This window comes from Lipophrys pholis (assembly GCF_963383615.2).
Source record: "Lipophrys pholis genome assembly, chromosome: 22".
NCBI lineage: Eukaryota > Metazoa > Chordata > Actinopteri > Blenniiformes > Blenniidae > Lipophrys > Lipophrys pholis.
Window position 1 is genome coordinate 20,737,854 of NC_137644.1, and position 27,763 is coordinate 20,765,616.

General features: G+C 44.6%; 2 protein-coding genes across 3 annotated transcripts in view; one reads left to right on the forward strand and one right to left on the reverse strand.

Moving 5' to 3' along the window:
• Positions 1 to 2,565, forward strand: part of csrp2 (cysteine and glycine-rich protein 2) — a 12,147-nt gene extending 9,582 nt beyond the window's left edge. The window contains exon 6 of one of the 2 annotated variants that reach the window (XM_080492010.1): positions 357 to 545. In XM_080492010.1, the coding sequence (XP_080348136.1) occupies positions 357 to 433 (77 nt within the window). In that variant the 3' untranslated portion in view covers positions 434 to 545. Of the gene's footprint in view, positions 1 to 356 lie in introns of both variants that reach the window. The other variant, XM_080492009.1, reaches the window with a different exon arrangement.
• A 210-nt stretch (positions 2,566 to 2,775) lies between these two features.
• On the reverse strand, positions 2,776 to 27,157 carry zdhhc17 (zDHHC palmitoyltransferase 17). Its single transcript, XM_080491552.1, has 17 exons — positions 27,085 to 27,157; positions 17,294 to 17,397; positions 15,784 to 15,906; positions 15,168 to 15,245; positions 14,441 to 14,585; positions 14,200 to 14,264; positions 13,444 to 13,606; positions 12,718 to 12,843; positions 10,776 to 10,918; positions 9,325 to 9,437; positions 6,314 to 6,438; positions 6,024 to 6,086; positions 5,839 to 5,932; positions 4,200 to 4,283; positions 3,855 to 4,012; positions 3,682 to 3,776; positions 2,776 to 3,127 (listed from the first exon to the last, which is right to left on the reverse strand). The coding sequence occupies exons 1-17, from the start codon at positions 27,145 to 27,147 to the stop codon at positions 2,989 to 2,991; spliced, it is 1,881 nt and encodes a 626-aa protein (XP_080347678.1). The 5' UTR covers positions 27,148 to 27,157; the 3' UTR covers positions 2,776 to 2,988.
• Positions 27,158 to 27,763: the final 606 nt, after the last annotated feature.

The following is a 27,763-nucleotide window of genomic DNA, read 5'->3' on the forward strand; positions in this document are numbered from 1 at the left end:
AGCTCTCTGGATCTCCTTTAAAGGGTTAAGTGAGCTCTGTGGATCTCCTTTAAAGGGCTAAGTGAGCTCTGTGGATCTCCTTTAAAGGGCTAAGTGAGCTCTGTGGATCTCCTTTAAAGGGTTAAGTGAGCTCTGTGGATCTCCTTTAAAGGACTGTCTGCCACCAATCGTGGTGTAAAGGAGGCCTTCTAGTTATTCATGGATCAGAATGCTGTTACTGAGCGGTCCGGCCCACGAGACGTCGTCCGGTTCCGTTTGTGCTTCTGGATTCAAACTAACCTGCCTGATGATGGATTAAACTCTGAGCTGTCCTAACGCCGCCTCCTCTCCCTCCTCTCCCTCCTCTTCCTCCTCAGCCTGCTACGCCAAGAACTTCGGGCCCAAAGGCTTCGGGTACGGTCAGGGAGCCGGCGCTCTGGTGCACGCCCAGTGACGCTCCTCCTCTTCCTCCTCCTCCTCCTCTTCCTCTGCTCTGGATACAAATAAACACCATGAAACAAACACACACATTTGACTGTATTTTATTATTAAAGCCATTAAAACTGAACCATGCCCGTTATGTTTACATCTGAAGCGGAGTTACAGTGACGTCTGAAGGTGGGCAGAGAGGCACTGGAGATGATTATGTGCTTTCTTTTTTTTGTTTGTTTTTCTTTTATTCCACGTGGCGGTGGTACGGGGTGGGTGGGGGGGCGGGGCGGGGCGGGGCGGGGGGGGGGGGGGGGGGGGCAGCTGCTGGAAGAACTAGTGAGGAACCAGGATGGCTTTGAATTCATGAATATCACTTCCTGGATGAGCCTGGAAAAAGACAAGCTCCTTCAAATAAAAAGGCATAATCATCATCATCATCATTATTATTGTGACTCATATTACTCTGATGAAGAGGAATCCACGTGGCTGCGTGATGCGAGACGCCGCCGTGACATCAGCGGCTCTGGCGGCGGCGGCGGCCTCTCGTTATGATGTGAAACATGAGGCCTGGAAAGTCTTTAACGGAGGCTGGCGTTATAATATAACCTCCATCTATCCTTAGAACTATTGCATGATCACATTTCAGCTTTTAGAAAACAAAAACAAAAACCGGCGTCTGCCTTTAGTTCTCTAGTGTCTTTGCTTTACAATTTGTACATCCAGTGGTATAACAAACCCAGCCATGTATGACGTAGAAAGTTCTTCTTCTTCTTCTTTAAAAACAAAAAAACAAGAGAAAGAAACTCAGGATGACTCCAGAAGTCCACAAGCATGAAACATTGAAATATTTTACACACTTGGGAGACGACGTCCACTAAAACACACTGGATCTGAGAACTCAAAAAACCAGAACAGACAGATGAAGGTACTGCAGAAAAGTACTTGCAAATACTTAACATTCACTATATACAGACACGTGGCTCTCTGGGGGGGTGGGGGGGGGGGGCAGTAACATCCCGAGCGTCATCAGACATGCAGCGGATGGAGGAGTGTGTGTGTGTGGGGGGGGGGGTGGCGGCGACTGGTCCTGGGGGGTAGATGCTTATAGACAGCAGTGTGGGACGTCACTAAAGCTACAGTCGTACACTGAGAGCAAAGTCTCTCCAGTCCCCCCCCCCCCCCCCCCCCCCAAACCCCCACAGCAAAGAAAACCTCAAGAGGAGCACCTTTCCAACTCGACACTGATGAAAAGAAAGGGAAACAAACCGGTCGTGTTTCTGTACACATTCTTTACATGTTTCAGTCCGTTTCATCCGGTAAACACTGGAGCCAGCTCAGTTCGGTCGGGGCCGATCGAGGGACAACAAACTTCAGAAGAAAAAGACAAATCAGTGCAATGAGGGAGGCGGACCAGAGACACGTAAGACTTTACAAGCCAGAGAGAAGTGGAATGGAGGTATAAATACAAGGTTCCACAGCTTCTCCTCTCATAGAAACCGTCTCGGCCAAAACGAAGGTGGAAAAAAGAAAGAACCTCGGAAACCTTATGGCGCCAGAACATCTTCATCTATAAATAGCTTTAAAATAAATACACCTGTTATCACATTGTCTGTAGGATCGATTCCGCCGCCGGAGGAGCCCCAACAGCAATGACTACTTAAAAAAAAACTCATTCTTGGATATCTGTTAAAAATCTTTGTGGGTGGGGCTCCTCCAGTGGCTCCGCCTCTAAACCAACGAGGATCCTCATTGGTTCAGTCGGGAGAGAAAAAAACCCAAAAGTCATCATGGTGCAAAATAGAGGCCTTAAAAACACATTCCCTTATTTCTATCATACAAACAAATGATTCAACAGTAAAACACACACACACACACACACACACACACACACACACACACACACACACACACACACACACACACACACACACACACACACACACACACACACACACACACACACACACACACACACACACACACACACACACACACACACACACACACACACACACACACACACACACACACCTTCCTTGTAGCCAGTAATTCACCACGAGTTCCCCGAACCGTAAAACAAGAGGAACACAAACACGTACAGAACCCACAGGAGGAGCGGGGGAACCATAAATAAGGTGGAGAGTGGCAGACGGGGGCGGGGGGGGGTGACTGTTGGACGAAGCCCACGTCTCTGCAGGGTCGTGGGGGTCCACGGTTCGAACCCCTCCTCTCTGGTTAGCGCCTGGCAGCATCGCACCGTCCACAGGGCTCCGGGGGGGGGGGGGGGGGGTGATGGAGTCTTGACCTTGGAGAGTAATAGTAGTAGTTAATAGTAGTAAACGATGGGGGGGGCGGGGGAGGGGGGTGTGGTGTCGCCCCATTAAACAGCATGCGAGTCCTGGCTGATTCTTCTGGTGTTGATCGGTGGCGGAGGGATGGTCCGGAAAACAAAGCAAGCGCTTCCTGTGAACGGCGTCGCTCTGATATGAACGCCGGGGCGAGGAGGGAGGGGAGGAGGGAGGGTGGTCCGTCATCTCCTCTGCTCCCCGCCCCCTTCCTCCTCCTCCTCGTCTTCTTCTACACCAGCTGGTAGCCCGAGCCAGACGTCTGGTCGTACTCTATTGTGTACTGCGAGGTCCAGTCCACCGTCACCGGCCGCATCAGCCCACAGCAGCGGATCTCAAAGAAGTCTATCAGGTTCCTGAAGCAGCCGTGGCTGAAACACACACAAAACAATGTTATCATTTAACAAACTATCAACTCACTGCTCCATCTGGTGGTCTGGAGTGGTACTGCAAGAGGACAAGGTTAGTTCAGGAATTTTGGTAACTATCTCAGTAACATGCTCCAATTTTGTTGATCAGTACAAATTAACAGTTAATAGTAAAATCTTGGGCCTAAAAACACAGTGAGACATGTTCTGACTGGGTTTTCAAAAATAGGTTTGTTTTCTTTATTAACTTTATGACATTTGGACGGCAGGCAGACTGGGGACCCGTTAGAAGACGATTTTGCGTTTTCGTTTCACAGCAATGTTCTTAAAATGATGTCCGTTACCACGGAGACCGAGCGTCTTCAAAAAGTTGCATTTACTGATGTTTCACAGACTTGGAGCATTTTCAAAAAGTTCCACCTTGGGAGTCATTTTGAAAAAGGAGCATTTTCAGTGTCTCCGTTGTTGTTTGAACAGACAGAAAACCACCAGATCAGATTTCAGCAGGAAGCCACGCCCCCTGAGCTCGACTTATGTGTGGCCGTGCGCTCGCTCACTTGAAGGGGCTCTCGATGGACGTGGCGGTGACTTTAAAGTGCTTGTATCTGCGAGCGTTCATCCTCTCGTTGGTGGTGATTCCCAGAGCAGCGATCTGCGGGACAAAGACGTCAGACATGAAAGCAGGCGGCGTTGAGAAGCTTCTGGATTCTCCCAGGAAGTGAAGTCGTACCTGGTACAGCTGACACATGATGAGCACCGCCACCCACAGGAAGTGGAAGACGCTGTTGAGGAACATCCAGAACATCCAGGGGGAGCAGGAGGCGATCTGGGTCAGGTAGAGCCAGAACCCGTCCTTAGAATAGCTGGTGGCACAGTGGATCCTCCAGTCTGAGGAGAGAGAGAGAGAGAGAGAGGAGGAGGAGAAGGGAGAGAGAGAAGAGAGAGAGGAGGAAGAGGAGAGAGAAGAGAGGAGGAGGAGAGAGAGAGAGAGAGAGAGAGCGAAGTGGAGAGTTAGTAGAGTGATAGAAGGAGTGCAGGGAGGAACTGGAGGAGGAGTGGAGGGTTGGATTCTTACAGGAGATGCAGCCGTACATCATCCAGCAGATCATGCAGAGCAGGAAGAACAGGTAGCCCATGAAGTAGCGGTGGTTGCCGCTTCCTGTGCAGGAGGAGCAGACTTCTGTTAGCATGTTGCTAACACGCCATGTTGCTAACACGCCATGTTGCTAACACGCCATGTTGCTAACACGCCATGTTGCTAACACGCCATGTTGCTAACACACCATGTTGCTAAGACGCCATGTTGCTAACACACCATGTTGCTAACACGCCATGTTGCTAACACGCCATGTTGCTAACACGCCAGCTGTTCCAGAACGTTAAACTTGTGCTTTGTTGTGAGGCAGAGTCCACCTGATGAACCCTTCTGATGTCAGACAGTGAAACGTCCCACAAAACGTCTCCTAGCTGTTGCATTCTGGGTAAATTAACACACCGACAGCTTTGGCTTTGAGGATAGTTTGTCAGATCTTCACTTCCTCTCCTCGTTTCCATTCATTTGAGCGATTGAAAACCTCCACAGTGACTCACATGAGTTTGGTTTAAACTTCGATTTACAACAAAATACTAAAGAATCCTGAGCAAACATTGTGATTTTAATCAGAACTGCTGCACGGTGCTGTAAAGAACAGGAAAATTAATTCCACTTCCCTTTCAGTTTTTAAATGTATTAATGATGCAGGAATACATGGACAAGTTGCTTTTCTTGTCTGTGGATCTAAACAGACAAAGTTTAATCTGAAAGGTAGAAAGTGCTGGTGAGTGTGTGATCACTAGTGTGAGATCACTGGTGAGGCGATCACTAGTGAGGCGATCGCTGGTGAGGCGATCACTGGTGAGGCGATCACTGGTGAGGCGATCACTGGTGAGGCGATCACTAGTAGCTTGACTGCAGCTCTGCTTCACTGCTTTTATTCACTGGCGGAGGAAGGAGCTGCTGTTTGTTCAGAGTTTCCTCACTTGTTAGGCTTCATCCTGAAAACTGCTTAAAGAAAAGGTCACTTCCTGCCTCCCCTGTTTCCTGTCTGCCTGACGAAGAGCCACAGAGGCGAGGAAGCAAACGTTTCCTTTACATCGAGCGTCTGATCACCTGAGAGCTTTAAAGAAACAGCTGCTGTCTGCTTAAACACCCAATCCTCCCCGGAACACCCCTTTCTTGTCTTTGTGTTATAAAGACACGCAGGAGAACTTTAGAAGCAGAACATTTTGATTCCTGTTGTTTTGCTCATTTTTACTTGATGGTTGCTTCTGGAATCGACCCTGAGCTTCGGAATCATCAGAGCTGCCAACTGATTATATTGATTTTATTAGTTTAAAGGACAAATGTTGTGAATTATTGGTGCCTGGTCACACTTTGACTGAACAAAATGGATCAATTGTGTTTCCATGAAGTGACAGAGTTCTGCACGGTGTTTGTTGCCCATGGTAACAGTTAAGAAAATAAAATAGTTCATTAGTTCCAGAGGATCAGGGCTAAAGTAAATCCTTAGTAAGTAGAAGTTTGAAATAAATTGATCAGCGCCACTTGAAACGTGGTGGTTCTTGTTGTGATCAACCAGAAAGACTTGAATCTTATTGAATTCTGAGGTTTGAGTGATTCGGTCTCGCAGCGTTTCTCGATGTTTCGTCACTGGGTTCTGCTGAACCACACGTACCCACACAGTTGCCCACCCAGGGACAGTGGTGGTCGAACTTGGCGATGCAGCGGTTGCACACGGCGCAGTGTTTGGACCTGATGGGCTTCCGTATCTGCCAGGAGAAGGTGGAAACAAGAAGTGTGCTGTGATCTGTGTTGGCCTGAACGTGTTTGCTGCGTCCTGGAAGGAGGGAGGGTGGTTACCAAGCAGGTGCTGCAGAAGATGCTCAGGTCCAGGCTGCCCGTCTCTGCCAGCTCCACGATGGTCTGGAGGGAAGAGAAACAAGGGTTCACCACAGAGGAGCGTCCCGACAGCAGCATGGCGGGACAATAAGCGGTGGAGGTGGACTAGGGTTGGACCGGACGACTCTGTGGCCTCTGATCTGCACCCTGAGCAGGATGCAGGAGAGGCCCTGCTGCCCCCCATCAGAGCCATGATGAGGGGCAGGAATAGACGTTAAACAACAGGAAGACACACAGAACGCTGAATCCACCTTCTTCTTCTGCTCCTCAGACGCTTTGATGATTCCCGGGTCGGACTTCCAGGACTTGCCGAAGTTGTAGAACAGAGCCAGAGTGTTGATCAGGAAGGGAAGGTGGACGGTGGCGAACGGCAGATGTGCACTCAGGTTAAGGAAGATGAAGACAAACAGGCTTTTTTCTTCCCCCAAGCTTTTACTTTGAAACATCAGTTTGTAAAAAGAATGTGATGTGGTTAGGAACTACTGGAGCGCTGAAACAACTCAAATCTGTGGTCTCGTTTTAAAAGGCGTTTTAAGGACAATAACAATCAACAGATCCAAAGTCAATAAAAACAGCAACATTACTGGGATTCAAGACGACGTTGCTCTAAAACTGCCTTTTGTTTTTTATAGTTCTAATCCTAAATGAGTTTGTGTAGTTTTCACCACCTCTAGTGTGTCGAAGACCAAATATTTATCCACCAAATACTTTCTCCTCTGTTCTTCAGTAACAAGAGCCAGACTCACCCGCTCATCAGGAATTCACTCAAACTAAACTAACCTGCATTCTGATGAGGAAACGTTCCATTTGGGGGTTTTGGATCAATTTAATTTAGCTTTATGAGTTCATGTCGTCCGTCGGTAAAACACATTACAACTGATTTTAAATGATTGATTACATTTACACTGAAAACTGGTTCAGCTTCAGATGAAATGGCAGAGCCACTTCTTTCTAATATTTAACATCGTCAGACACTTTTGCATTAAGTTCCAATTCCTCAGCATTATTCACATTTTCATGTAATTTTCTTACAATACCATTTTAGGTCATTTAGTTTTATCTTACAATGTTATCACAGCCCTTTTAAAATCGTGAATAGATTGCACAATAATTTCATGTACTTTTATTATTTTATAATACTTTTGTTTGTGGTTTCAGTAATCTTACAATCCTTTCCTGTTCCTTCTGCATTTCTTCAGTAATATCTGACACTTTAAATTATTTAGCATTTTAAACTTTTACTCCCTTTTTATTTGACAGCATTATTTGACTATATCGTGCAGCTTCTCAATATTTAGGATTCCCTGGACTCTGGTCTGACAATCAGACTGAATGTTGAGCTGCTTCGTCACTCTGGAATCTGCAGGCCTTCACCTGCTGCCGCTCCATTTATGAGCTACGTTTTCTCTCGTCTTCCTCCTGAGGATCGAGGAAAATCTGATCCCAGCCTGGAAAACCGAGGAAGAGCAAGTGGTGCGATTCAGCTCCACCCGAGAGCCCGAGGACAACAATGAGCTGACAGTGAGAGGAAGTGGGTCGGATCGGAACCTGGTCCCACTGGACTGACGTTACAGAAAACAGTAATGAAGAGGAAAACCTAGAAACTCCAGAACCTCCTCCTCATTTAGAGGAATTCAATGAGACGGTGTCAACATGTGATCAGGCCGGGACACTAGAAACCAGATGCTGCGTCAGTTTGGCTCCGTCACACATCAACTCTTTGTTTCCGTCTTCAAATAAAACTAAATAAATTACATTTCTGCAGACAACCAAAGTCTTCGGCTTTGCCGGGTCAGTCCAGAGTGACGAATACAGACGAGGCTGCTCTGGACCATCAGCAGCTTCAGAAAGCTCACAACGGTCCTGCAGAATAATAATCCCTTCTATTCCACATTTAACCTGAAACTCAAAAACGCAAACATACAGACAGTAGAATCTTCTGTTCCAGAGACCAAACTGTTTAACAATAGACGACCACTGGAGCCACTAAATCCAGAGAGTAAATCCAACCTGCCAGATTCACGGACGACTTTCAGGGCCACTGAAGAAAAAAAAAAATCCAGAGGCTGAAAAAAAAAAACAACCTTCATAATAATCAATATTTGGGAGTTTTCATAAAGACTGGACTTAATCAACAATATTTAACCTGGAAAAAGCTTAAAAAACATGAAGCTGAGATACTTTCCAAGTCATTTTTTAAAGTCTCCATATTGACTTCAAGATGCAGTGAAATTTAATCACTAACTAAACATCAAACTCAAACTTTGGGATGAAATTACACAGATTTTATAAAGAAAATCCAAAAAAATAAATCCAGCCACCCAAATCTGGCATTTAACCGTTTAAAATCCTCAAAATAATTGAATGTTTGGAGTTCTTAGGATTTGAACCTTTGAACGCCAGATTTGTGACCTGATGTTTTCTTTATGAGATCGTTCCCGTGTTTGAATGTCACCGAGGCTGTTTAGGAGGAAAGGTTTATGTTGATCAAACTATAGAAAATATCAAGCAAAACTTCTGAACTAACAATCAAGAGAGAAGCCTGATCAAGTGGAAGAGAAATCTCCATATTGATGCACAAGAAGTGGGATCCTCTCCAAGTTCTGCTCTTTCCATCAAACCTTCTCTTTTTCCAAGTCGTCTGACAAGATACCAAGAGCCAGAGACGAGTCAAACACTGAGTATTAAAGCCAAAGATATTAAACCAGACACTTGGAGGTGAAATGAACACGATCGCTGTGACTTCACCTCAAAGTGACGGAAGCCGGAGAATCAGAAGCTGCTTTCCTGAAGAAACACTGGAAGACTTGTAAAACAGCCTCACTTGTCTGGGACTCTGAGGAATGTGACACCAATGCTCCATAAAGCTTATTTTTACACAACAGAAGCGGCGTTGGAATCCAGACTTCAGCTCAGCCTGGAGAAGTCGGAGGGCAAAGGTCACGGTGGCCAAACGCGCAGCTTTTCTCATTGAACAGGCCTGTTGTTGTGTCGAGGTTAAATACGCACTCAGTAGAAATTAAAAGTCATGTTACAGTTCAGCTTTAGTTCCCCCTCCAGCTACTGACCTAGAAATGGCTCTCTTATTACTTCCCTCCACAGCAGATCAGATTGCAGAGGCTCCAGGCTCCAGGCCACTGGAACGCTTCTTTCCATCAACGACCACATTTCTTTTTTCATAGAAGGAAAAATGCAAAGACTGCGGGAGACTTGGGGAGATAAGGTTACCGGGAGCCGATAGGTTCAGAGCTGTCTGCGACACGGAGAAGGATATCGTTCCAGAACCAGTAGAACCAGGTGGTGTACATCCAGAACTTGGTGGCCAGGTAGATTCCCAGAGGCAGCGCGCTGTGCATGGAGTGGTCGAAAAAGGCCCTGCAGACAGAGACAGAGAGTCGGAACGATGAGTTCTGTAGAAGTTTATACAGTAAGAAAAGATAAAATACTCTTCTGGAGGCTCTAGGGAGAAGTTCTTCTGCATATGGGACACGGCCAGGATGTTTGAACGGACTCAACGTTCTGGTCGAGTCTTTTTCTCAAGAAAACAGATTTACTGAGGAGTGTGAAGTGTTAATGTGAGCTTGTTCCATCAGTACTTAATAGAACCAAAGGTTCCACGTCTGACGTTCTGCTGTTCTTACTTTATGTTTCCCTTCATCGACTGAATCCTTCACTACATCAGCTGCACATCTGGATGGTGTGACCTGAGTTCTGCAGCGTTACCTGGTGACTCACTGCAGCTGGAACCAAAAACTTGTTATTTCTCTCAGTATCTCAGGAACGCTGGTGAATAAGAGGCCAACCTGTGGAGTAGTGATTGTTATAGTAATGAGAGCCGGCGGCGGAGGGAGGCTGACATGGTGGAGCCGGAGTGTTCGCTCTTCTTCTTCTGATTGAACTGATTGAACACGTGTTTCAGTCTCAGAGTATTTAGGTTCAGAGGATCAGGTTCATCAGGAAAAAGTCCCAATAGCATATAAACAAAGGCTTTTATCCTGATTGCAGGTCGACTCGTGTTGCCATGGAGACGGAAGTGTGTGTGTGTGTGTGTGTGTGTGTGTGATTTTGATGATTGACAGCAGTACAAACCGCAGGAATGTAATTTTTTTCAACCTTTTGGTAAAAAGAATGAAAATTAATAATAAATAAATGAATGAATGTTTCAAACTTTTTGTACGACTGCTTTAGTACTTGATAAGAGGTGTTTTCATGCACAATGTGTGTTAACAGATGTTTTCATCAGGATTGATCTATAAAACATCTATTGGGATTAATCGTTCATTTCTTTAATATCAGATGTGGTTTATATTCAGACGTTCTAATCCAGGAGTGTCGAACATAAAACTTGTAGTTCTTCATCACATATATTTGCACCACAATAAAGAAAAAGCTTATCAAGGGACTATTTTACCAGATTAACTGGGACTGTATGCGGCCCTTGAAGTAAAACTTGTTGGACACCCCTGATCTAATCATATATAAGTGTTTTATATTTTCAGTTTGTTTTGTTTGAGCTTGTGTTTGATTGAATTGCAGGAGACGTGCAGGACGTCTCGTCCCTCTGAGGTCCATCTTCTCTGTCTAAACGCAGCAGCAGATTGACTTTACTGGTATTGTCTGGGTGTGTTAATGTGACGTCACAGTGAGTTCAGCCGCCTCCCAGCCTCAGGTTGGCAGCAGACACATCGAAGTGTTTCTGTGATGAAGACGTACTTGGAGAGGAACTGCACGGCCACCCAGACGCCGGCGTACATGAGGCCCTTGATGAGCCACGAGTCAATATCCAGGTCCGCGATGAAGCCCACGAGCCAGATGACCACGAAAGGCGTCCCCAGCATGACCTTCTGCCTGAACTCCTGCAGGATGAAGAGGAGGAGGAGGAGGAGGAGGAGGAGGAGGGAGGGTAAATCCAGTGGTGACAGTAGGCAGTAAAAACAGGAGAAAAAAATGATGGAAAAACAAGTTGGAGATTCAATGGGAATAAGATTTATTTAGCTTTCATATCCTCTATTATCAAAGTATAAATACACCTAAAGAGCATGTCTGAGATCTGAAGAGGATGAAATAAACGTCAAGATTTTTTAAATGAGCAACTCACTGTTGTGAATTTGACGAGTTGTAGCTTCAAAGTTTTATTTGAAAAATAAAGTGCTTGGCATGTTACAGCCTTGAAGGTCCTTGACATAATATGTGTAAAAGAAAGAAGGAAATGGTTTGAGATGTCACATGTGTGTAATGGTGGGCGGTGAAATGAACCCTTTGAGAAGGGTTTCCAGAAGTGGTTCATTCACATCCTCCAGGTATCAGCTTGCTTTTCTCACCTTTAGGTCACCACGTGTCTGGAGAAAATCTTTTATTTTATCTTACGTGGTTTGTTAGGTAAATGACTCCACACTACAAAGAGATAAATGCCCCAGATATAAAAGAAAACTGCCACCTAGTGGCCATGAAGAGAAGCAATTTCCATTTGTCTTAAAGGTTTCATGGGATATTGAAAAACAAGATTTCTCTGTTTACGATGTTAAAATATTTCCACGGAGCTTTTTTCTTACATTTCTAACTGTCTTGCAGTTTATTGAATGACATGTTCAGAACGATACGACCTCCTGTCAGCATGAACGCCCGATGAATCTAAAGCTTGTAACCCATTTATGATTTTATTTTTATAATTTTGTGCCTTTTTCTTAACAAGAGAGCCAAAGACCTCACTCAGGTCCATCCTGGTTTACAGCTTGGTTTCCTACTGTGGCACAGATCTGGAAAGGCAGGAAGCTGCAGCGGGTCAGGAGCAAATATATCATCTGTTATAACCACAACTGACTCTAGTCACACTGTCGGATGTCGTGATGCTTTTATCAGACCAGAAACATGGTGCACACTAACCTCAGCATTAGTTGTGTAGACATGAGGGAGGATGGAGGTGGGAACTGTTCTACAGTCTTCAAGGGTCAGTGAGGCTCTGCTTACTAGAACATCGATCTAATCTGAAGGGTAACGTAGATAATCTACCGACTATATCTAGAAGCACATTATCACATTCATTCATTCATTCATCACAACCTCTATGGAGATCAAATGAGTGTCTTGGTGGATTATTCTGTCAGATTTACCTTCAGTATCTAAGGACATCGCAGCAGGTACGTGGAGAGATGAGACCAAGTGTGAGTGGCGACATAACATTTTAAAAATGCAGAATGGTTTCAGACTCTAGTGAAATCACATTCCTGCTTTCAAGTTCCATCATATTGATTCACTGAGTAGAACCGCTGTTAAACCTCTGAAAACTCTACTTCCTGTCAGACTGAAGAAATGAGACCTGGTCACATGATCTGATGAGAATCAGGACTCTCTATCTGAATCCTAAAAGTAGTAATAGTTCATAAAGACTGCACAGGAAGTGATCGCTTTAAAACCTGACGTATCCAAAGTGTCATCAGATAATGCTAACGAGGACGGCCATGCTAAGCTAACAAAGGCTAACTATGGTTCACTGCTGTTATATTAGCATTGCAGCTAGGCTAGTTATAGCATAGACATCTGTTATGACGCAGAGTCACAAAAAGTGGTCAATAAATTACATGAACTTTAGGAACGTGTGGTGGCGTCTCTTGGGGAATACTTTATTTATCTGCTGGACAGTGTGTGTTCTCCTCACCTTGTCCATCTTCAGCCTCTTCAGGTAGGACGGGCTGTCGTAGCCTTTGGCCTGTCGTGCTTCCTGTAGGTGATTGATCATCCACACATTCTTCCTTTGTTTGGCCAGGTCCAATGGTGTTTCACCCTGAGGACACACGAGAGACTGTTTCAGCTGCGTGCAGACGCACAACAGAGACGTCATTCAACATAGGTGTTATTTGTCCAACAACATTGTATTCACAGTTTATTTCTACAAATCAGCCTTGGTCCTGAATTTCAGTGTAAAAGTCCCTCTACTGAGCTCTACTGAGAACAGGCTGTCTCTGTTTGTTCGTCCACACCTACTCTAGGCCACTCTAGGGGAGAAGAGCTTTCAGGTGTTTCAGAATAAGTGGTTTCCCTGTTAATTGGTGACCTTTACGTCCCCCGTTGCGGTTAATTCCAGATGTTAAAATCCCGACAGATATCCGTAGCTGTCCTGACGAACGCCGTTTAACAGCACTTACAATAAAGTTTTAAAGTGCCGGACCTTATTTTGCCGTTATGAGAAGCAACGATGGACACTAAAGGAAGTTGGTCACCATTTAACAGGAAAACCAGTTAATCTGAAGCACCAGTACAACACGGTAATGTTTACAGTGGATTTAAAGTTCAGATTTAAAGGTTAGTATGGTAATAGTTCACTGTTCCGCCCCACTCGAGATGAGTTAAACGTGAGAGAATGAAGCTGGGGGAGGCGCCTCACCTTGATGTTCTGTGCGTCCACGTTGGCATTGGCGTCCAGCAGCAGGCTGATGACGGTGGTGTTGCCGGCCAGCACGGCCCAGTGCAGCGCCGTGTTCTTGTGATATTTGTCCCCCAGGTTGACGGAGACGTTGAAGGTGAGGAGCAGCCGGGTCGGATCCACACTGTCACACGAGCATGAAACCAAGTCATGAGAGCAGCAGCCGTCAGCACAAACACGCTCCGGCTTGTGAAGGTATAATGACCAATCGCTATATGATCACTTTACTCAACTAGGAAGGAGTTTGACCTTAAAATGAGACTGTGTTAAAGAAATCTGAAGTTAGACATTCCTGGCTCGTGTCTGGTTTGGGGGTCTATCATCTCGACGTGATGGGTCACTACTAAAGTTCCCAGAGCAAGGCCCTGAACCGCCACAAACTCAAACTGAATCAAGCAATTATTCTAGTGTCATTTTGCCAAATCCAGCATTCCGATGCCACGATCACAAAGGAGAAGTTTTCTGGACTCATGTTGAGATTGGAGTCATTTTGGTGAGTAATTGTTTGGTTTTTGTGAAAATATAAACATTCTCATCACGTATACTCTGCGACACAATAAATAAAACCTTTAAATTAAATTTAAATGCTATTATGGCACCATTATACCAGTCGGGCCCACTTAAGATGACAATGGGCTACTAGTTTTAACAAACTAGTATATAAATGACTGAAAAGTTCTGGTAGTTTCCATGTAAACGGGCCGCAGCCGCCCCCACCTGTGTGTCCTGTACGCCGCCCACATCAGAGGAGTCATACCGTTCTGATCCATCATGTCAACATCCTGCAACACAGGAAACACTCAATCATCTCAGCAGCTGAGGAGGGCCGTGATGAGCAGATGAGAGAAGTGGCTCCCCCTGATGGACAACACTGGTACAACATCCAAATAAATCTTCAAAGTAGCATACACATTCTTTCCACGCTGTTCCAGAACAAACCCAACGCAGCGTTTCTCACCTGTCCTTTAGCGATGAGGTAGGCCACGATGGAGGTGTGGCCAAACTGCGCGGCCAGGTGGACGCAGCTGCAGCCCTCGCCGTCGATCAACGACGGGTCTGCGCCATATTTCATGAGCTGCACCACCATGGATAGATGGCCTTGTCTGGGTGGGGTGGGGTGGGGTGGGGTTAACACACGAAAACAAGTTCCAGGAGATGATCACACTCATATTGAGAAGTCTTTGATCACAACCCCACATTCGCCCTCTGCTGTCAAACTGCTGTAACATAATCAACAGTGTAAACCTCTGCTGAAGGCCATTGAAGCCTCCGAGGGCTTTGTAAAGGTCACGGAGCGCTGTGGGGGTTTGTGAGGGCGGAGGGTGACACAGGACTCCAGCGATGGTGTGGACGCCTGTAGTCAAAGCTATCAATAATTCAAGAGGAGAAAGCTTAATGCCCCCCTGGTAGATGTGGTGGATTTCATGTGACCTGTCTCTGCTGCTGGTCACTGCATGGGAGGAGAACTAAAGACACCAAGTCTCCAGTTCAGATGACGGATACAAAGAGAAGATCCCAGAGTGGAACGCTCCACCTTCAGGATTACCTGGTCCTGTGTTTATATGAGATGCATCTATACTATATATATTATAGTGTTTATATTCACATATTAACACAGATATGAGTCTAATGAAGGTGCAGACCGTGTGTGTGTGTGTGTGTGTGTGTGTGTGTGTGTGTGTTACCTGGTGGCCCAGTGCAGAGGTGTAGAGTTGAGGTCTCCTCCTAGCTGATCAACTATGGCACCTTTTGATATGTAGTACCTGCAAACAGGAACAGTGGAGTTAGAATGAGCCTTTGTGATGGAGGTCTGGAGGAGCAGCCCTGATCTCCCTGATTCAACAGGCTGGTTCTCTGGCTGAGTGCTGAATGTGGTGATGAACCATCAGGACATTCAGGGGTTAAAGAAGGGAGACATGGAGAACAAGCAGGGCTGCACCTCCAGGATCTGAGTTTCACCCCCCTGATCTAGAACATCTTTGTTCCTCCTGTTGTATTTCTACTTTCTCTGAAAGCCTCTCGGTCGCCTTTTCTTGGACCCTGTGAAATCAGTTATATTTAAAATTGATTATTTATTTAAGTCAACCCAAAAACAGAAATGGTTAACGGGCAGCACACAGGCCACACGCACTCCTGCCATGTTTTCAGCTCCAATCTTCAAAAATCCTGTAAAGCTGAATTATTTTACCACTATTGACAAAACGCATGCGTTCTGATTCAGTGCTTCATTCACAGCCTCATATCTAAATATTCTGTGACAATAGATCAATGCTGTGGCCCTCCAGCTCCAGAGCGACTCACTTGACCAGGTCTATCCTGTTGTTGATGGCGGCCCAGTGGAGGAGCGTCACGTTCTCTTTGTCCGGCTGCCGCACATCGAAGCCCGCCTCCACCAGCTCTCTGCAGCGCTCGAAGATGCCATACCTGAGGGAGACGTGGGGGCGGGGTTACACTCTGATAGCCAAGCATGACAACTCAACGCGTTAAGCAGTACATGTCCAAATTCAACTTCCAGGAGAAAGTCAGGTTTTGGTCGCGTCTCTCAACCAAAGAGTTGATTCTGGCCAGACGCAGGGTTTTACAACGCCAGTGAGGGGTCGGGTGCTTGTGGAGTCACATTGATTGATTGTTGGATGAGCTGTTATAGAAATTGTCACCGTAGATACTTGGATGTATTGATGTAATACATTAACGCTAAATTAAAATAAAAGTTATTGTGCGACTTAAAGAAGAAATAAGATGCAAAGGGGTAGGATTAAATAAGTCTATACTTCTTCCTACCCCCGTTCAAACATGTAGAGCAGATTGGCATGTATAGTAAAATGGATCGTGGTGTCCCTAAACTTCTGCTTTACTCCTTTTGAGGTTTTTCTATTTTTACATACTTGAAATAAAATTTTTATTCATTCATTGGCTGCTAAAGCGCTCAATCCACTTTTCACATTAAAACATTGTTTTACAGTCTAAAAATAGAACTGCACTGTCACCTGTAACTAGTGATGCCAAATGAAGCTTCATGAACCTGTCTTTATTTTCTGAAGCCACTAGATGGCGCTGTCTATTCAACAAACGCTTGAAAGCACACTTCATTACCAGTCCTTCAGCCTCCATTTTAAAACCAAGAGCGCCATCTGGTGGAGTCAGAAAATATAGAAAGTGGTTCATGAAGCTTCATTTGACCTTTGCTACCGTTAATAAAAATCCAACTTCATCGTCGGTCCACCAGAATGTCTGCGTAAGTGTATCGCTCTCTGTGCTCAAAAACAATCCACAGCACACACTAGTGGCACAACGTGGCAATTACATTGTTTTTCTGGGGTTTTGCCATTTGCATGAAAACAAACATTGTTTTTCGAAACAAAACTTTTCTCAAATGAACACGCAAAAAAACGACCATGAAGTGAAACTCGTGTCAACGTGGTCATCGATTCTCGAACCTATGATAAGCTCCCTCTAGTGGTTCGTGGGGGAAAATAGTATTTTTTTGAAAATTAATTCACCGTGAAACCTTGAATAAAGATATAAAAAACATGAAAAATGTAGGAAAAACGTTTCACAGGATCCAATTCGTTGCCTTGCAGGTGAAGTTCATGGTTTTCTTTGTACAAAACGCCGCTGAACAAAACGCCGCTGAACAAAACGCCGCTGAACAAAACGCCGCTGAACAAAACGCCGCTGAACAAAACGCCGCTGAACAAAACGCCGCTGTGTAAACGTGAAACTTTTCTGAAAAACAAAGTATTTCCATGTGAACCGTGTTAACGAGGCCTCAGCTGCCACACTGACAGACAGAAGGACGCCGTTCACTCACTGTGTGGCTTTGACGATGTCCCAGGTGCTGTAGTCGTCCACGTGGCTCTTACGGCTGACATTCTCGCTGTAGCCGTGATTGTAATGACTCTGTGGTTTGATTTCCTGGAAGGAGACAGTCAAGAGGGAAACGTACAGTTTGATACACAATCTCAAGAAAACACAAAGCTGTGGCACATGGGCTGGATTTCTAACTGACTCATTACAGTACTGTCTGAATATTACTTCCTGTCTTCCTCCCGTAATTATGGAAGATGTATCATCCTACTGGTTGACCAAACAAAACGTCAGTGGTACAGGGGGAGAGTAAACAACCGCACAGGAGACACGACTACGAGAGGAAATGCAATATTAGAAATGTCAACTCGCTGTGGTGGAAAATCCCCAAAACAAACCCTGGTGTGTCTGTTGATTCTGGAAAGATCTTCATAGCGTGGCTCTGTGTACAGACATCTGATCTGTTGTTGTGCCTCGTGGCAAAGTCAGAAGCTCAGCAAACTTTATTCCAGGCTCGCTTCAGGAAAACTGATTTGATTAAAAAAGAAGCTGCAGTCAATGTTGGGTTAGGTCATTACCTCGGTGTATTCAGATAACATTGGGAGTGATGACATGTCTCAGTTTTTCATAAATATAAACTCGTATAAAAGCATTCCAGCTCTACATAAGAGAGGCTATGTCAACTCACACACTCACACGGAGGTATTGTATCATAGAAAAGGCATCAAACACAAAGAAATGCACCTTCCAGACACAGTTCTGGTCCACTTGTTTGTCCGCAATCTGAGGTCAATATTTCAATAATACACACGTACAGGTTCAACGTAAACATTGCTGTGTAGACCCAAAACTAAAGCAAATTGTTCTCTGCGTGCATGTGTGTGTGGTTTCATTACAAAAAATAAACAACAGCGCCCACTTGTGGCCTGGCATACCAACTACACCGTTTTCAGCGTTTCTGCGGTTTCCCTATAGACGGACATCGTTTTGGAAAAGTTGCTGTGTTAATGTGAAGTTTTTCTGAAACGAAAACACAAGAATGATGTAGTTTTACTTGAAACGGCCCGTCAGCACTCAGAAGCAGCTGACTAGTAGAACGAGTTGTGGAAGAGAGATTATACCACCATCCTCAGATCTTTTCTGGAGCCATCGGAAAAGAAACGATAACCATAAAAAAATCCCCAAATCCAAGAAACAAGTCAGATTCGAGGAAGTCTAACCCAATCTAGCCGGGGAGCAGAGGTGGAAAAAGCAGCTCTAGGGAAGGAGATGATTGAAAAAGAGACTCTTCATGTCAGTATCTCATCCTGCTGTTAAAATAAAAGCTGAATGCAGAGGAGGACCGGCTCCCTCCATCCACTGAAGATCTCATCTGTCAGATGCAGCGAGTGCTTGGCTCACATTCAATCAGTCTGCACTGCAACGCCACAATGATCCTCCATCGCACGGAAACAAGGGCAGCATCTGGAAAACACAGAGCGAGCAGCCACTCTGCCCTCGACTCAGACCAAACGGTTCTGCTTCGTATTTCAATGCAAAGTCACACAATGTGGTGAACGTCTAGTCACCAGGACTCCAGACGTTTAGTTTTGGATGCACCATTTGGCTTTACCTTTTTGTTACACGTACAAACTAATAGTTGTGCTGCTATACAACCTCAATTCTCATGAACTCTTCTTTCATTTCCAATAGAACTTTAACAAAGTGGATTTTCTGCACTAAGGGAAAGTGACTCATGCAGTCTGAGGAACATGAAGAAGTCACTGAAAGGTTGGAAGCTTTACCGGCGGTTGAGACAGAAAATAGAGTGATCCAGTGAACTGGGCTTCACTTTGCTTTAGTTAGAAGAGCTAACATGTGCCGATTGTTCTGCTTCCTGGAGGTGAGATCGTTAGAACGCACTCCACACTGTGCTTCTCCAGGATCATTAGGTCTTCAGTCCAGAAGGAAAATACCTGCTCTGGATGTGGAGGTGTCACAGGCTCCAGCTTCATTGAGTCGTTGCACAGGAGCTTCCACAGCATGACCTTTTGCCTCACGTCCTGATGTCAGTAATGAAGGAATTCATCAGACAGGAGGCGCCGCCTCGTAACCTCTGCAGCTGCGTCCTGAAGTCGCTTCTCTTTGCAGCTGTAACCTGAATTGGAGTCTTGCATGTTGGACTTCTGGAGTCGTTTTCCAGTCCACAGTGACGTCCAGTCCAGGAAAAGCCTGTTTATGATGCCGTGTTGCCCGAGGCCACAGAAATCACAAGCGTCCTGCTTTAACCTTCACTCCAGTTCTTTGCTCACAGATTTCTCCTGATTCTCTCTTTCCTCACATCACACTGTGGAGAGAGGGATCGTTTCCCGTAGAGGACAACTTTTCTGATTTTTTCCAATGATTGTGTTTGTCGCAGTCCATCGTTACGTCTGACGGGGCTGCGCCTCGATGAGGCCCCGTCTACAAGACAACGTAGTGAAAACACATTGTGTGTGTGTCTCCCCCAGAAAGGTTCAGTGTTTATATGGCAACAGAGAAAACATGAAACAAAATGAAAACAATACGCTGCAAACATGAACACTGAGAGAACACAGACATTGTAGTGGACAGACCACCATGCTGGATTGTTATTATGGTGACTGTCAAAATAAAAGTACCACGTTGGATTGTTATTATGGTGACTGTCAAAATAAAAGTACCACATTGGATTGTTATTATGGTGACTGTCAAAATAAAAGTACCAAGCCCAGGAGAATATGGACTGGGAGTCATGACACCACAGAGGAAACATCGTTATTGTCCATCTACTGAGCATGTGCATTAGAACTATTTACGACGGCCGTGACTTTCATGGAGGAAACATTGTTCTTATTGCACACGTGCAGAAGATGACGTACTGCGGCTATAGTAACCAGCATTTCAGAAAAGTTTTCATGGAGAAGGAATCAGAGCCGCTTTCAAAAACTTTGACCGTGGCAGCCATTCAAAAAGTTGTGTTTTCAGTGCCTTCGAGCAGCGTTGTCGTGGAAACGGACCCCAATTCACAACAAAGGTTTTTCATTTTACCTTGAAAGTCGTGTCAGTGGGGTCTAGAAAGCCAGATCAGATTTTAACTCGTCATATTACTGAATTCACTTTATCAGTCGTCAAATGTTTGTCTGGATGTTTTTGAATTCCTTTTCCAGCTTTTTGTTGTCCATGCCTCCATTTGTATTCTGAAAGTGCCTCACTGCAATCAAATTCAAAATCAGCTTCTGAGATTCAGTATTTTAAGATCTCTGTGGCAGTAATTCCTTATGGTTCCTCTCGGGAATAAAAGTCCTCGGCCTTGGAATGGAACCAGGAAATGAAGACGAGTTCCACCCCTGAAGAAGTCGAGCTCTGTTCATCACTTGGGGATTGTTGTCATGTGCCATCTTTCCTCCCATGTTTCTTCTTGCAGTGTGGGTTTAAACTATACCCTGAATATTGAATTAGACCATGAAACTGGCTCTAATTTCAGGTTGAATCTAATTGTGCGCCCGCCAGGAAAGGAACAAGCAAAGAGCGTAATCTCATCCGGGGAAAAGTGTTCAGCTCAGATGATTTTTCTGCTGCATGTATTCCAGATTGAGTCGGTTACCGCGGCTCTATCAGCCTCGACTGTCCTCGCAAAAACATGCTTTTTATCTCCGATGCTGTCAAACACTTCCAGCCCTGGGCACATGACCTCCAGCCCCCTGTCGCCCCCTGGGGAGAGGCTGCCATGAGTGTCACCGACCAGCTCTATTGATAGAAGAAACATCCTCAGAGGAAAGATCCCCCCCCCCCCCCCCCCCCAACTTCCTGTATTGATGCCAAAACATCTGTGAGTCACATTACTATCACACTGCCTTCATCCTTCCAGATTGCCCTGCTCATTCATAACTACTTTTACCTCATAAATAAAGTCGTCAGGTAACAATCCCAGTAGGTATTTCTGACATTAATGTATACATAGTCAACTCACTGAAGCTTTAATTTGTACGCCGGGAATCAAGAGACGACTGTTCATCCAACGTCAATTCCACAGTAACCTGGCAACCCACCAACTAACCCCCTTGGTGGGTCAGGGTTAGTGAGGGTCAGTCAAACTGCAGATCATCTGGAGTTGATATCTAGTTGGATTTTAATATGACGCAGTAAAAGTCGACCTGGTGTCAATCAGGTCATCATCAATGCCATTAAAATGTGAATTCTGTCAATAGGAATGTAGAAACTACCAAGCAGAGTGTGTTGATAATTCTGCAATATACTGAATAATACTGAAGTTACCACATTGGTAATCACATAAAGGGAATAGACACTACGTAAACAATGGGGATCATTTGGACTAAACTCCTTGGAACTTGAATTCGCTGCTGATTTGCACACAGTCGGGTTAAACTTTGGCTTTTTGTGGACAGATTAGACGTAATGCTGCTCCAACGCCCTATTGAGCTCATATTATCTTCAACTACTAGTGAAAGTAGTAGGGTCAGCCTCTTGGGGATTGTGTGACACCACACAAATAACCATAATACTCCAAAGAAAAACTGACATTTACCGTCTGTATTGAATTGACCCACTGTCATGTGGACTGAACTGACTAAATACAAAGCATGCGTCTGAAACTTGGACCTTGTTTTGACACAAATGGACAGACTAAAATCTCTAAGAAAAATGTGAAGACATCATCATGCCTCATCATATATTACAGTTATTCACATTGGAAGGACGTGCAATAACTACAGCGGAGAAGAGGAGACAAAATAACTGCTGTAGAACCCAGGTCAGCTTTTTAGGTGAAATTGATCAAAAGTTACAGTCGGGGCTTTTTCCTCCACCATTTTCTCTTCCATTCTAGAAAGGTTTGTGTTTCTGCGACGCCTCCTGGTGAGCAGCGTACGTCCGGGAAGGTGTCACTAAGTCTTACTGTGTCAGCGGAGCAACGAACAGACGGCAGCTTTTCATTAATGAGGAGAAATCTCAGTTTCAAACCTGACACTTCCACAGTCACACACAATCAATGGAGCAAAATAGAAATCTGTTGTTGTTGGAGATTTAAAATATCTACTCTTTTTGAATTTCAAGGCAGCAACGCATCCAAACAACCTTGAGACAAAACCACATCTGGAGGAACATCTGACTTCTAAATTGTTCAGTCTGAAGCATGACAGGATGTAAAACAAACATTTCAGAGTGTAAAAAGTGTAAGGATGCACAGAATCATCAACTTGTGCCAAACCACGTCTAGAAAGTGAAGAACAACTTCAGAAAAATCCAGCAGGGGTGTAACACACATTTCAGTTCAGGAGCCAGGATTCTGTCCCAAGGCCTTATGTTTCACACCCCTGATCTACACGGTAATAGAATCAAAACATTCAGAGAATGAGAAGATTTCAGTGTGAACAACTGGTGATTTGATCCAGTAAACATCTACTGGGAGACTTCCAGACGGCACTGTGAACACAGGTCACCGTGCAAGACCACAAATGCACCGTAAAGCACCGCAAAGCTCCTTAAAGCACCTTAAAGCACCGTCAAGCTGTATCCTGCCAAGAAGACTCCATACATAAACATGATCCACAAACGCTGCCATAATCCCCAAGTCATTTAGATGATCGCAGACAAAATGGAAAACTGTCCTGGGGTGAGGTGAATGAAAATACCTTTCCAGCTTGTTATCGTCAAACAGTTTGAAAAGAAGCATCTCTGTTGCTGTTGCACTAGGAGGAGTGTAAGGAGGAGAGTTCGCACATCTGGAAAGGCTCCACCGATGCTGAAAGGTACATTGAGGTGTGAGAACAACTTGCTCCCATCCAGACAGCATTCACATTTCATCCAGACAAAGCTGAGCCACAGACTGTGAGGCTTCAGGAGGACGTCTGGCTGCTCGACAGGCCGGCCTGCAGCCCACACCTCGCAAACAACACACAACATTTTACAAAATCCCTTTTATGCAACAAAAGTGGACTTTCTACTGCGCATGGAAATTGTTTTTCCACACATGTGGCAGTAGATGGACAACAACAACAGCAGTGGCCTCCAGAGACTGCTGAGTCCCCGTCCATATTCTCCTGGGACGTGGTAGTTTTAATGTTGACAGTCACTGTAATATTATGTAACGTGTTGAAACAGCCTGAACAGACAAGACTGAGATTACCGTACCCTCCCAGAACTTTCTAGACGGTTAAAAAGAAGAGGATGCTGCACAATGACTCCCATCAGGTTGAAAATGAGACAATAATCTCCATGAAAAGAGGAAATATCTCACTGTGACACCGTTTGTGTTGTGTGAATTGTTTTCGATTCAGTATCCCAGCTTCTTAGGAAAGAGGATTGTAGAAGACAAGGAGGAGGTCTCTGCTCGAGTCATTCTGCTTTGAAGCAAACTGCAGATTTCAATGCATTCAACAGAGATCCACCATGTACAGAGCAAATATGTGCACATTTAAACTCTTGGACTGATTCAGCAACAGGAATCTGACCTGCGTGCACAGAAAGCTGTGGATGTGTTAGACGGCAGGTATGGAGGGGATCAGATCATCTGTTAACAGAACCTCAGTACCTGGACTGGTCTCAGGTGTCACTGCAGTGTCAGGAGCTAAAAGGTTCTACCTCTATAAGAGAGAAAACACAGATTAATCTCTAAAAGTGATTAGTGAAAGTCCATCCTTATGTTCACTAATCCTCCTTCCTTTATGCAGCATAAAGTCACTGTGACAACAGAGCAGGCTGAGTAAGTCTGAGTAATGCAGGTTCATTCATCCATCGAGAGCCATCTGACTGAATCTTTCAACCTGGAAGCCAGACTAACAACCAGGAGGAGCTTCCTTTGTTTTCTGAAGGCTCCTGCTGTTGTATAGAGGTGAATGAGGAAGTGTCGGCCAGCTTTTGACTTCACGGTAATGTTTTAGAAAGTCAGCGATCAGAGAGGTTGTACTACTACTGTGCAGGTGCCATGACTCCCCGTCCATGTCCTCCTGGGACTTGGTAGTTTTCTCGTTGAGAGTCAGTGTAATAACAATACAACTTGGACCATACAAATATCTGTGTATTCCCATTGTTATATATATATATATAGTTGTTCTCTGCGTGCATGTGTCTGTGGTTTCATTACAAGAACAACAGGGTTCACTCATGGCCTGCCGTGCTACCTCCAGTATTTTTGCCATTCGTATAAACACAAAACTTTTCTGAAACGAAAACACAAACAAGATGTGTTGCTATGTAAACTGGACTTTTGAGGCAACCCTGGGTGCTAAAATCCAAAAGGATTAGAAAACACAACATAAAGCATCATCATTGTACTATTTTCTAAAAGCTGGACTTCTGAGGAAACATCTGGGGAAACAACGGGCCAACCGGGCCACAGAGAGAAACGGGAGCACCACTGAAGCTCAACAGCAGTAGACTTCATTGTAAATTACTGTCATCGAGCATAAGATCTGTCTTTTTAAGACTTAAATACTGTGTTAGAGTAGAGCCACACATTTTAATGAAGTCACCAGGTTTGACCTGACGGCCTCCCGACGGACGCTGGTCAATCACCTCATAAAGAACAAATGTGTACTGATAAAGCTATTTGATTTAGCGCATATCATAAAACCTGATGGTAATAAGGTCTATTGTTGAAGCTCAAAATGCAAAATAAGCACCGTAGAGTCAGGGTCAATCCACCCCTTAACCAATAAATGTGGAGAAAACAATGACTTCACTTGAAGTTGTCCTTTACAAGCTGTCACCCCTGGTCACATTGCTGCACTCAATCGGCTAAATCTGACACCAAATTAGGATACTGAGTTTACTGATGCATAAAATACAGATAGTTGAGGCTTGATGCTGAAAATGAGACTCTGGGGAGATGATGGGTCTTATTTATGTCAAGCTCAGTGATCATATGGTACCATTACTGTTTGTTTTAAATTACAATTTCTCTCTACAGTTAATTGTTCATTTTGAAAATGGTCCATCTCAAAATGCTTAATGTGTATTTGTAATTGTATGCATGAGTATGGATACATTATATAATATCCTTATTCACTGTTGCTATACCAAAATACCATAATTTCTAGATGTAAGAGGATAGTGGTGATCACTGGTCTTGTCTATGTGTGGATGTCATACCCCACTGTTCTAAATAAAGGCAAATAGAAAAAGAGAGAGACTGTGTGCCTTTCCACTGCTTCTTTCCAGATGATTTGATTGTCATGTTTGAGTTTTTACTAGATTGAAGACTTCCCCTTCCTCAGGGACCCTCACTTATCACAAGTTGGCAATAGAATTCAAACCAGCAACCTTCTGGTTACAGGATCACTTCGTTAACCTCTCAGCCAGGGGGTGTTTAACATGAGGCCCGTTGAGTATAAACCATCCAGCAAGAGGCTCAAATCCACCAAACCACCAAGCAAATTGTAAACATTTAAAGAAAACTTGCTTTTGAAAAAAAAAGTCTTTAGAGTAGCTGACAACACACAAAGCTGTCGCAACAGAAGGTTTCATTAAAATGGTCCTTATGATGAGATTGTTGTCCTTTTCCTTTAAATTGTTTGATTTTGTGAAAATATAGACATTTCATCATGTATACTCTGCACCACAACAAAGACAAATCCACAGATTATTATGGCACTATTTTACCACTCCAGGCTTGAAGTAATGACAATTTTTCTTTTTACATTCTCCTAAATGAAGTATGAGTTTCTGAGAAGTATAACATATTTTTGAACTGTGTGAAGTGATTTTCTTAGATTACATAGAGCTATTTAAAGGATCAAGTCAGCATCAATCCAAAAACAAGGGCCTGAATCATAAACAAAGAGGTTTGAGATCATTTTAAATGTGGTAATGTTCAATATTTGAGTGTCAACAATGTGCCTAAACAACCACTAATAAAACAGTTCTACTAGAAACTGACGCAGAAAGGTGAAGGCCTTGCAAAGACACTGATATTGACATGTTAAAAACACGGTTTGGATATAGAAACATAAAGAAATGCAGCTTTATAAAAAACAAGTTCGGTGATTTAATACTGTTAATTGCATCTATGTCAGATTAGCTGGCAGGTTAATGATGTTCATTGTAATCTGCAGTTATGATTAAAAGAAACCGAACGACATTTAAATTTACCGTTTAAAATATGTGACTATTTCATTCAGTGTTTGAATTATTAAACACAAAACCCAACATTTCTGAAATCAGCGGTCAGGCGTCGTGAAAGCAGCGCAGCGGGCAGAGCTCCGTCTTTCTTCACTGAACGAAGGAAAAGTGGGTATTTCGCTGCTCAGACGGGCCTGGGAGTGAGCTGGGAGTGAGCCCTGGGAGTGAGCCCTGGGAGTGAGCTGGGAGTGAGCCCTGGGAGTGAGCTGGGAGTGAGCCCTGGCGGCACCCAGCAGCGGGATGTGGCCGCACACAGTGGGAGGACTCCGGGCTCCATCACCGCAGCCAGCGGTGGAGGATAGCCCCGGAGCTAACGGGATTAACGGTGGATGTTGCTCTTTCCCCGCCGCGCTGACACGCTCTTCCCGGGGCTTTGTTTACGGCTGATGTTGGTCAATAACACCGACATCTTCCCGATGCAGCAGGGGAGGGGAGGAGGATGAGGAAGGAGGAGAAGGAGGAGGATGAGGAGGAGGAGGAGGGGGCTCTTAGCGTTAGCAGTTAGCATCGTTAGCCTCCTCCTCCTCTTCACCCCCACCGGGGCTCCTGCAGGGGGCATCCGATCCGCCACCTAAAAACAACACACCGCGCACCGACCCGGTCCAACGCGCCGCCCCGGTGGTAATGTGTCCGTGCGGCGGCCTGAACGCGCCTCACCTCGGGATGGAGAATGGGGACGCAGCCAGCCTCCTTCTCATACTCCAGCATATCGTCGGCCATCTTGGTGCTGAAGCTCGCTGTGCATTGTGGGAAACGGGAGGCTGTGGAGAGGAAACGAGAGGGGGAGGGGGGAGGAGGGGAGCTGTCAATCAAGCATCGCGACGATCTATTACGTCACACGTCACGAGCGCAAGTCATGTTTTTATTATTTACAAATTATAATAACAAAATATTTATAAATATTAAAAACACAGACATAAATAACAATTATCTCAAGTGATTCAAAATGAAGATCTTTTAAAATCAATCAAGTCACAGAAATTGTAAAGCAGGTAATATAGAACTTTTTGATTCCTTTATCAGTTCATTTGTTTGTAATAATAATAATAATAATAATAAAGCATGTACATTATAACCTTCAGAATTTGTTGGTTTATTTGGAACATCTGCCCAACAAAGAAAGGTTCTCCCACATATAGTTCACCCCATGACACCCAATACACCTGCGTGAACCATAAATGTACATTCTGCTCCTGCAGGCAGCATTCACAATGAAGGATGATAGAAACAAACATAGAGAAAAAAAACTATCATCAAAGAAACAAAAAGATAAGGTCCTAGAGTTCTGTGGATGGGAAAGTGAAAGGGAAACTTCCTGGTGACTAAAACATCTGAA